Source organism: Panicum hallii, chromosome 1 (genome assembly GCF_002211085.1).
Source record: "Panicum hallii strain FIL2 chromosome 1, PHallii_v3.1, whole genome shotgun sequence".
Classification (NCBI taxonomy): domain Eukaryota; kingdom Viridiplantae; phylum Streptophyta; class Magnoliopsida; order Poales; family Poaceae; genus Panicum; species Panicum hallii.
Window position 1 is genome coordinate 44,231,043 of NC_038042.1, and position 11,169 is coordinate 44,242,211.

An 11,169-nucleotide genomic window follows, 5' to 3' on the forward strand; every position below is an offset into this window, starting at 1 on the left:
TGCATGCACGGAACGGCAACACACACCTCCAGCCGCGCAACGCGCAGCACAGAGGTCACCACTCACCGCGGGCGGCAGGACGCGCGCAGGCCAAGCGGGCAAGGCAAGGTACCAAGGCGGACACGCCTCCCCCGCCTCGCTACCCTCCAAATCCACCACCCAACCAGACGCGCAACGCAGCCTCCTTCACGAAACCACCGGAAAAATCCTATAAGACGACGCGCGCCCCCTCCTCCCCCGCGCCGTCGTAGCCCCCTTCTCCTACACAGAATCGCCGCCGCCTCCGGCCAAAAAACCGTCGGCACACACGGCCCCCAAATCTTTTCCTCTCCACAGACCACAGGCCGGCAGTCGAGTCGTCGCCGGTACATACGAAAGGAAGCCAAGGAAAACACTCCTCTTTCTCTCCCTCTCCCTCTCCCTTCCATTCCCTTCCATCCCATATCCAAGAACCAAAGCTCCGGACAGCTTGAGATCCGATCGAGGATGGTGGCGCCGGTGGTGATCGCGTCGGCGGGGCTGGGCATGCTGGCGGGCCTGGCGATGGCGAACCGGTCGCTGGGGGACGGGCTCCCGGCGGCGTCCAGGTGGGACGCGCGCCCGCGCTGCGCCACGTGCGGCGGCTCCGGCCGGGTCGAGTGCCTGTGCAACCGCTGGTCCGACGGCGACTCCGGCTGCCGGACCTGCGCCGGCTCGGGCAGGATGCCCTGCCGCAGCTGCGGCGGGTCCGGCACGGGCAGGCCGCTCCCCGCGCGGCTCACGGTCCAGCACCACAAGCCGCCGCCGCCGGCCGGCTACAACTGACGGTGGATCGATTGATTAGGTATATGTCCATATCCATGGATGATTATAGCTCGTTCTTTGCGCTACAGGCGCAAGCGAAAATTTAAACTCCCCTAGCTAGTATATACGTCCATTCGATCGTGTGGATGAGATCGGTGTTGTATATGTGTCTCTGCTTCAAGACTTGTAGTAATTGAGCATACTTGTGTTGATGTTGTTCGTAATTTGCAAATCGCGCAACACACAAGAAGGAAGAAGAGGAAAAAAAAGAGAGGGAGAATTTGGAGATCTACCCGAGAACATGCACGATTGAGAGGAGAGAGGGGCAAGAGATGAAGAACAGTTTTGCTGGCAAGTTTGTAGTTATGGTGGTGGATGTAATATATATCATATATGCTAAGATTACGCGTTAATATATGCGCGCACATACACATGATTTACAGAGATTTGTTGTGAGTGCCCTTTTCTTGGATGTCCTTCTTGTTTGTTAGTGACTCGGTGGTGCTCGGTTGGTTGATTGCCCTTTGCATATGGTTCTCTAGCTATGGATCTAATTCTTCTTTATATTTGTGTTGTTGTGTTTGCTCTTGTTGAAGCTTCCTTTCTCTTTCCTTGGAACATCAATACTACGCTTGTTAAATCTTTTCCAATTGTAGAATAAGACCATATGTCAGATTTGGTTTGTGTGATCGGTTGCTTTTGCTTTGTGTACTTTGAACATCCTATAGCTCTTTGTCAGTTTTTAGGCTCAAATATACATTACCTCTTTATGCATATTAGCCCTATTGATTCCAAGCTGATGCGTCTGTATAGTAGCTCTTTATGCGTATTAGACCTTCGAAGCTGATGCATCTAAGAAGTAAAGGTTTTCAAAATCATATATTCTCAATCGCATTTGTGAGGTTTTCTGATAGAATCATAGAACTATAGTTATGGGAATTGGGACTACATGGACTCTCTACAAACCAGAACCGTAGAATCAGTCCAGTCAATGTAGATCATAAAGCTGTAAAATCTGATTAGGAAATGAAGATTCCAATAGCCATGCTTTATAAGGCCCTAGGTTTTAGTTTCAGCCATGAGCTTTACGTCAAGATCCATCCTCTCGTACCAGCTACCGATCATCGGACCCCTCTGAAGTTGGTGGTGGGAAGTTAGACCTAAGTGTCGCATATAAATATGAATAACCTTCCCATGTATTTTCAAGTGGACTGTATAGTTAAATAGCATGTGTTATAACTAGTCAGGTGTAGATAAATTATCAGTACTCTGAGGTGCCTATACAAGTCGTTCGATACCATTTGGGATTAGATCTGCCTGAACCCTGAAGCTTCTGCGCAAGAACACAGCAAGTGCAAGATATATACAGATATTATCTTGTCGTGCATGTGACTACTGTCTTCTTTGTTTTCTGAAGCACAGTTTTTTTGGAACAAACATGATTATGCCGGCAGGCTGACGACATGGATGATGAGCATGGGCAGGGAGCAGCAAGTATGGGCTGGATAGGCTTGGCCAGAGATCTTGTGGTCGAGAGGAGCTCAGCATCAGATCCACAGGCTTGCAAGAAAAAGATCCCGTAGCGTAGCCTTGCCACCAGGCACTAGCTTTGGACGGTACGGGTCCACCAATGTGCCATACACACATTATCAGGGAAAAAAGTGACATACACGTGCACTGAGAGCCTTTGGAAACAAGTGCCGTCTGTTTGGTGGCTTCAAACTCCGATCGCTCTCCTAGGCACTAAAAAAAATCAGGAGATGTTTGCTTGTGAGCCGGCTCAGCGTGTGGCTTACAAGCAAATAATGAGAATTCTGGTTGCCTATTGTTTAAATATTGATTTAGAGGAAGATAGTGCATCTAAGGATTCTAATTTTTGTCAACGTGGCACTCTGTCACATGCAGCTAGGGGTGGTATTGGATAAAAAATTTAGCCTAGAAATTTTAAAAATCAGGCTTAAAATAGGATGGGCTAATATTTTATATAATTTTAAGTTGAGAATGATTAAAGATTGAGCTGGATTATGAAGGGGGTATTAGGACCATGACCTATTACCACTACGCAGCGTGTGTCTTCTGATAACAAGTTGTCTAGATAAACTTTAAACCAAATCTTAGAATCAGACCAGGAACCCCTTTCCCAACACAATTTGTTTCCTCGGCCCTTTTATGGAGTATCGTATGGACGACCCTTTTACTCCAATTTTTTTCAAACAACAAAGTGCACATTGCCAAATATCAAAACTAGGCAGTGTTTTGTCAGGGTTCAGGTTCCAGCTCTAAAAAGTGCACTTTTTCAAACAATAAAGTGCGCATTTTGTCAGGGAACTAAATCTTTTCTTTTTGAGCTGATGATGCTATGCAAAACACATCCTAGACCTCTACCACGCACGCGCCCTCACCCTTCCGCTTTGCTCCGTTGAGCCCTCGCCCTCTGGAGATTGGGTTGATGTCAGCACTGACATGCAACAAGCTTGTCAGACATGCACGAACGTAGCCTGCAGCTTCCTATCTGCCAGATTCATTTAGTTATAATATCAATCTGCATGTGCACAAATGTATGCATGCATTTGACCTGCAATACAATAGAAAAGATGAACATACATGTATATATATTGTGTTTGCTCTGATAATCTTCGATGTCAACACTTGTGATAGCTTGGAGGTCTCTTAAAAAGTTGCTTTTACGTCTCCTCTCAAACAAGGAGCTCTATCCAAAGTTACTCTGATTCTACACTTGTTGGTTACTTTGGACTGCCAAGTTAATTCCGGATTTTACTAGCAGTACGAGCACCGACAGTGCAGTGTTATTACACAGTAGTTCAGTGGTTATGCTGCAGTTGGCACATCCAGATTCCAGCAATATGTGATGCAGAGAAGTTAGAACGGTGGGATAACGCAACCTGCACCTTCCGATACTGGCATGTACGAGCCAACTCTTTCTGGCACATGCCTGTCGCATCATCCATTTGTTTTAGTAGTTATATAATAAGAGTAAACATCCGATGTCCAAGTCGACCAACCGATCGACGACAGGGTCCTCATCGATCCATCTGCTATTTTTCTGTCATGTAGCTTTCAGCTGCCACCTCCTGGCTTATTAGTGTATATAAAAAGATAGCCATGCACCATCGTTCACCATATATCATGTTACGTGGACTTGGTTGGTCTTCGTTGCTATTACGCAGTAAACCTTATCTCACATCATCCATCGGAGCAACATCTAACAATGTTCCTTAACGAAAAGTAAAAGGTAGCCAAATCTATGTCTCTATCTCTACTACTATTAAAGCAAGCAAACAATGATTCATTAGTCCGTCAATCGGAATCATAATCGGAATCCGAATGCCCGTACGTTGAGTTAAAGGTCCAAAACCATTTAGAATTAGCGCTTGGCAAGTGAAATAGAAAAAGCCTCAAGTCCTCAACCAGCACGTACTATGTTATTATAGAATACATATAGTGTATAATATATACATTTTATATACTAATTAATATATTTATATGGCTTCCCGTATTAGCAACATACGGATATTTTTGCTAGTAAATAAAAAGGCATGCACGGATTCTTCTCCAAATTAGTATCAATGATGTTTTTCTAGTTTACAAAGTTGTACTCTATCCGTTTTAAACTCTAGTTCACTTTAACTATCAAATGTATATATCCAAATTCGGCTAAATTTATAGAAAAATATGGCAACATCTGCACTATCAAATAAATGCACTGTCAAGACATGTTTGATACCGGATTACACAATACTAATTTGATGTTGTGATAGTTTTTCCTACAAAATTGGCCAAATTTAGAGAAGTTTACACTTAGAACAAAGTTAGAGAGAACTATAACTTGGAATGGAAGATCATAATTGAGCGGGATCACATACATAAATCAATTTAACTTAGCTTTGTCATAACTCAAGTTTTTTGAGCTTTGACTATGAAGATCAAAAAACTGTTATCCTAATTTAGAAGCATTATATATTATGAAAGTGTTTTCGAAATGAATCTGGTAATGTCATATTATTTTTAACTTTGTATAAAATCTTAGTTATTGACAGTCAAAGTCAATAGAAATTCTCAACTATTGCATTAAAATGTGTTTATGGTGAAGTGATGCGCCCCTTTGTTTGTTTGTGGCCTGATTTGAGTTTTCGTGGAGGAAAACTGTCCATAGAAGGGTATAAAGACACATACTAGTATTGAAAGGTACCATTGTGCATGATCAAACAGGCATGCATAAATTTCTCAAAAGAAAAAGAGGCACACATCAATTGGACTGTAAGCTCAAATGCCTTGGATGCATCTCAAAAGTAGTCCATCCCATATACAGTCTCGTAGCCGAGCTGCGGAGCGGACGGCCATGTAGTAGCTCGGCCCCTGTATCAACACATTAGACATTTCTTCATGTTGTCGAGATTTGCACTTTACTTTTGCCAGGGAGGTCATGGAGGCTCTAATAATTATAAGGGCTTCGCGTGATGATTGTTGTTTGACAGTACAGCTTGAACCTTAAGTATCTGATACTTCCCACGTTTCTGCCAAAGCCCACTACATAGTACAGACTTAAGATGGACAGACATGAGTCGCGCGACAGACAACCTGCCTTCGACGCTTCATCACACACGCAACACGATTGGACATCTACGCCTTGGTGATTAGCGTGAGCTGCAGAGCCTGAGGCCGCATCGCCGCCGCCGGGAGTTGTCATCCTGCCGTCCTAGGGCATCAAGGTTCACTCTGTGTCACCGAGTTTGCATCAAGGTTCGACCCCAAGCAATTTTTTCTCCTTTATTAGTTACCATGAACTTCATCTGTATCCTTAATTTAGCTTTGTTCTATTTGTGAATCGTGAAACAAAGAGACCCATTATTTTTTCATGCCTTCTAGAGTTATTTTCTTAGTCTTGTGGTTCTTAGTATATTGCAAAATGTATCAAGTTATATAATAGAATCAAAATATATTTTTTATTGTTTTATTTTTTACAATATAGGGCCTCATTTTACTTTTCGCACCAGGGCCTCTAAGACTTCGATACGGACCAATAAAAGAACAATGCATATCATAGGAGTTTTGATGAAATTAGATCGAATCTCTATAGGAAATCGACACAAAATCTAAAAGAAAGATATTTTTTCTTTCTACAAGAAGACCTATGTTTGTCTGCCCCCCACCCTCTCAATTTTCTCTCCGGTTCCGCCACTGTTCTTTGGGTCCAATAAGATAATAAATATATTTTCAGTTTTGTTTTAAGTTAAACTATGCACCTTAAGCTTGACTAGATTTATAGAGAGTGCTGACACAAAATACATATATCATGAAAATACATTTCATGATAAATTTGATGACAGCTTGTTTGATATCATAAATATTGATGTAGTTTTGTGTAAATTTGATCTTATGCTGTCTTCACGCGTGCGGTAAGTAGCGGGTACTATAACTAGTGTACTATACGCAAGCATGTGCTTACTTTATGTATCAGCCGGCCACTTGTACACGCACGCACGTGTGGTAGAGTGCCAACTGCCAAGTCAATTGAGTTTTTCTTTTCTTTTTCTTTTTTTGCGAGGAAGTCAATTGAGTATCAACTTTTGTTGCTTCGGAATTCGGACCACCTACCTGTGTTGGGGTTTGGGGCATGCATGATCGAGATGGAATTGACTACCTGAGTCTGAGAGTTGCACCGTCGTGCATTCGAACGTCCAGGTCTAGCGGGGCTCGTTAATTAGTTACATAAATAAACCTCACATGAATTTCCAGGCCTGACATGATATATAGGTGCTTGCTGAAGCGCTAACTAACGTGTGTACTAGCGTAAAACTCTAACCAAAAAGTGCGTACCTTGATTCGAAGCTGGCTGCTTGTTGATGTCACTCGGCGATGCGTGCCTCGCCTGCTACCTCGCGTTTGGTTCTGCAGCAAAATCTACCCTAACCTCGCTTAGGACACTACAACAAGTATGGTATTTGGTGGCGTTTTAAAACGCCTTATAATACCTACAAAACGCCTCAAAACAGTTTAAGAGGCAATTTTAAAAACGCTCAGAGTATCGGCGAAGGGAAAGGTTAGCCTTGGCGTTTTCTAAAAACACCTCAAAAGGCGTGTATTTGAGGCGTTTTTTTTTAATGCCGCTGGTGACGTTGAAGGCGTTTTACAGAACGCCTTGGAACCTTTCTACAGGCAACTTTAGAAATGCCTTTTAATTGTCTCAGGCGTTTTAAAAAAACAGCCTACATTGGCAAAGCATTTTACACCCCATCAATTTCACATAATGTACCACTAAACCCAAATATATGGATATACAGTTTACAATCAAATAACACATGCTATAATATATTTTCCATCAACCAAAGTAGACATACGTACTGTTACACTGAACTAAAAATATCTTCTTGCTAAAATCAATTAGATGCTAGACTATGAGCTGCTCAAATATATGGGTATACAATTTACAATCAAATAACGCAGGCTGTAATACATGTTGCATCATCAAAGCTTTCCATAAGAGTGTTGAAGCTCCCGTTGCATGAAGACCAGATGATTTCGAGCTGTCAAAATGGAAAAAAAATGCAGATATTACTATTAAGGATATGAGAAAAACCATATCTAACATGTGGCTGAATGCTGCAATATGTCAAAGCACTCACTTATATTAGTGAGTTCTGCAAATTCTGACAGCTATTTGCAAAGCTTACAAAGCAGGCAGGAAAATTATTCCAGTACTAAGGTGCACCACAAGTAATAGCTTAGAAAGATATGTTCCCTTCTCAAGCACGAAAGGCAAGACAGCTTAATAGAGGAAAGACATAGACATGTCTAATTGACCCAATAAAAAAGTAATCTTCAGAAAGAGATGTAATCAACAAAAGTCGTCAGACTGATCACCATTGCTAGATGTACAACAAGACTATTATTAGTGAACTGTGTAGGGAGTAGGGGCTACATATTATTACCAACTCCAATTTCAACATAACATCGGTCGCACCACAGCAAAGGTGCGAATATTCTAGAATTTCATATATCCCATATAACTGAAATTCTCACTTAGTGGCAAATATATATATTTAAAATGTGCGGTTCCATTTTGTGATAGTAGCGTTTCAGGGCAGGTGTACCTAAATTGGAATGCAGCAAGGCCATCTGGATGTATACGCTATAACATGGTTGACACGGGTAAGCCATAAAGCTGATAACTCCTGGGTATGTCCAAATGCCATTAGCTCTGCAAAAGTATAAGGGGAACATTGTTGCATGGAGCATCAATTTCTTGACAAATCATCTTGGATATCTCAATACTCTTACTATATACTAGTAATACTACCATTCATTTCAGCGACGTCTCATCGACAACCGTTAATTCATCTATTGTAAGTACAAGGCAGGCACTGTTTGTCTACGCGGCCATTTAGCCAGTATATTAAATATATTTAATATATTTAGCCAGTATATACGGTCGTCGCCTATAGTCGGTCGCCTAGCTATTTATTCGGATTAAACAATCATTTAAATATATTAAACGTTCATTAAATAGGGTATACGGCAGTCACACGTCAACAATTCGCAGGGAGGGGAGTCAATGGAATCAGCTAGGGAGAGGAGTAATTGGCGATGATATGGGTGAGGGGACCAGTGCACAACAGTTTGACGAGCGGATGGAATCGGCTAGGGAGGGAAGTGTCGGTGTTTTACCGGCTGTCCACCGAGGGGTATGCCCAAGATGGTAAGTTTAGGTGAGGAGACGCCGAGATCAGGAACTCGAAGGTGTAAGGAACACAAAACTTAGACAGGTTCGGGCCGCGAGGTGCGTAATACCCTATGTCCTGTGTGGTGGTTTGTATTACTTTGGGTGTAAAATGAGATGTTTTGAGGGGGTTCCTACCCCCCTTATATATCCGGGAGGTCAGGGTTACATGGATCTAATCAATACCAGCCAAGGAATCATACCCGTGTATAACTCAGATAGTTTCCTTCTATACCGACTAGCTTTATCTCCTACTCAAATGAGTAGAAAACAATATAAATAAAAAATAAAGACAGGATTTATCTCTTAACCCTATTTAAACTACGTTATGTGCACAGCCCCGTGGCCCCGGGTCTGACAAGCCCCCGAGCTCTTGGTAGCTAAGTACTGCAGGCTTATTGAGTACTTTCGAAATAGTCTTCGACTTCTCCTGAAGCTCCGTCTTGAAGTTCTTCTTCGAGTACTTACTTGGCTGCATCGAAGCTATGAGGTGCTCATGCCCATAATTATTTCTTTGGTATGGTGTGCGATTGAAAAATCGCACTCCATATGGAGTAGCCCCCGAGACTTAGGTTGAATCGGAGAATTAGGTTGAGGGTCGCATTAGTCTCGAATCTTCCTTACTTACTTTTTCAAATAAATTCAAAAAAATAAGCAGTCGATGCCACGTATCCCACAGCCCCCGAGCCTTGAATCCAAATCTCTCAGGTTTGGAAATAAGGATCCAAAAGTCGTGGCATGCAGTGTAAAAATATCCACATGGTAAATAACTGGTGTGATGGTACAAATGATGGAAGTTAGATCTGAAATTTGAAAAACCCCTTTTTTCGGGACAGTTAACCCTAAAAAAATAATTAATCGAATATTTTATCTAAACAATCCGCCAAATGACCCCTCAACTTCCAAATATTCCCTGAAATGACTCTTCAACTTCAAAGCAGTAAAACTGTACCCAGCCGCTGGTTATTTAACCCCGCGGTAACGCCGAGTAAAAACTGTGCTTCCAATCTGCAATCCGGCAAGAACTTCCAAAATCCTCCAAATAGAGTCGCACTCCGCCTTCTCCCTCTTGAAGAACTCCAATCCACCCAAATCTCCCCGCTTCTTTCCCCGCAGCCCCCGAGCAACTCATGGCGAGCGGATCTGGAAATGGCGCCCAAGAAATCTGAGAAGGATGGGAAGAAGAAAGAGGCGCAGCCGCCGTCTGGAGAGTGGACATACAATAAGTGCTCCCTTAACGACCTCAATAAACTTGTTTCCGAGAGATTGCTTGAAGACAAGAATCTTGTCAACTGGCGCCCCTCTTTTCGTGAATCTTTCCCCATGGAAAATGTAGACGAAATCGTCACATTTTACCATTTTGCCGAACGGGGTCTGGCCCTCCCCTCTTGCTCTTTTTTCCATGGCCTTCTTTACTACTACGGGCTTGAGCTCCATCATCTCAACCCGAATTCCATTTGCCATATCGCAATCTTTATCCATTTCTGTGAAGCTTTTCTCGCAATCGAACCCCATTGAGATGTTTTCCGCTTTCTTTTCCGAGTAAAACCACAACCCACCTCCAAAAATCCATTTGTTGTAGGGGGCGCCGGCATCCAACTTAGACAACAAGCTGGCGACAAGTACCTTTCATACAAATTCCCCTCCAACATTCTCGGGTGGAAAAATCATTGGTTCTACATCGAAAATCATGCCCCCCAACTCTCAGAAAAGTCAAATAAACCACCTATTGTAAGGCCGGAGTGGAATATCAAACTTCCCAGGGGGGACATGGATCAAGTCGATGAGTTGCTAGACACCATAGCAGCTCATAAGGAAATGGGAGTGACCGGCGCATCCGTAATGTTTTCCTTCTTGAAGCGCCGAGTCCAGCCAATCCAGCAATGCCATATACTTGAATTCGAGTACAAGGGCGCTGAAGATCCATCTCACATGTGCGCAGAGGATCTGACGGACGAAGCCGCACTCATCCGAGTCAAGCGAGTGCTGTTGGACGTGAACGCCGTCCCCTACATCCTGGGATTGTTTTCCGCATGGAATCCTCCAAAACCGGTGAGTATTCGACTACTTTTGAGAGCAAACTCTGCTGTTTTGCCACTGTTAACTGAAAATCTTTTACAGGGACTCACAGAGTTGTACTGAAGCTACCCTCCACAATCCGACATCCCTCGACCGGACCACCTCCTCCCTAGCTCTGCGGCCGAAGCGAAGAGGGCTCGAGTAGCCGAGGCTCTGCCCGGCAGTGAGTCCACTAAAGGCGGGAGCCCCCTGGCGGAAAGGAAAGCCGAGGGGGAGGCGAGAAGGGACAACTCCCCCGGACCATCCGTGGAGTTGACCGAAACTCTACCCTCGGTCCCGCAGGGTCGTCGGGTAGTGCGCAAACGGAAAACGCAAGAAGTTGAGTCCTCCAGGTATGAATATGCTGCCTTGTTGTCATACATCAGTATTGTTGCACGCTGACATTATCCGTTTGCAGTCCACTCGCTTCTCCACCCGAGCCCGAGTGCCAAGAGATGGTAACGGATCCAGCAGCTTCTGCGACAGGATTGGTTACCATTGCCGTGGTGGGCACCGCGCCACCAGCGGATGTTACCCCGCCGCCAGCAATGAGTACCATGGTTGGGACACCACAGGCTATGAGGGTGAAG

At 43.7% G+C, this 11,169-nt stretch overlaps 1 protein-coding gene across 1 annotated transcript; it reads left to right on the top strand.

Annotated features, from left to right (window-relative positions):
- Window positions 1-206: 206 nt before the first annotated feature.
- LOC112876683 (chaperone protein DnaJ-like) lies at window positions 207-1,229 on the top strand. The gene has a single exon (XM_025940849.1). The coding sequence runs from the start codon at window positions 487-489 to the stop codon at window positions 802-804; it is 318 nt and encodes a 105-aa protein (XP_025796634.1). The 5' UTR covers window positions 207-486; the 3' UTR covers window positions 805-1,229.
- Window positions 1,230-11,169: the final 9,940 nt, after the last annotated feature.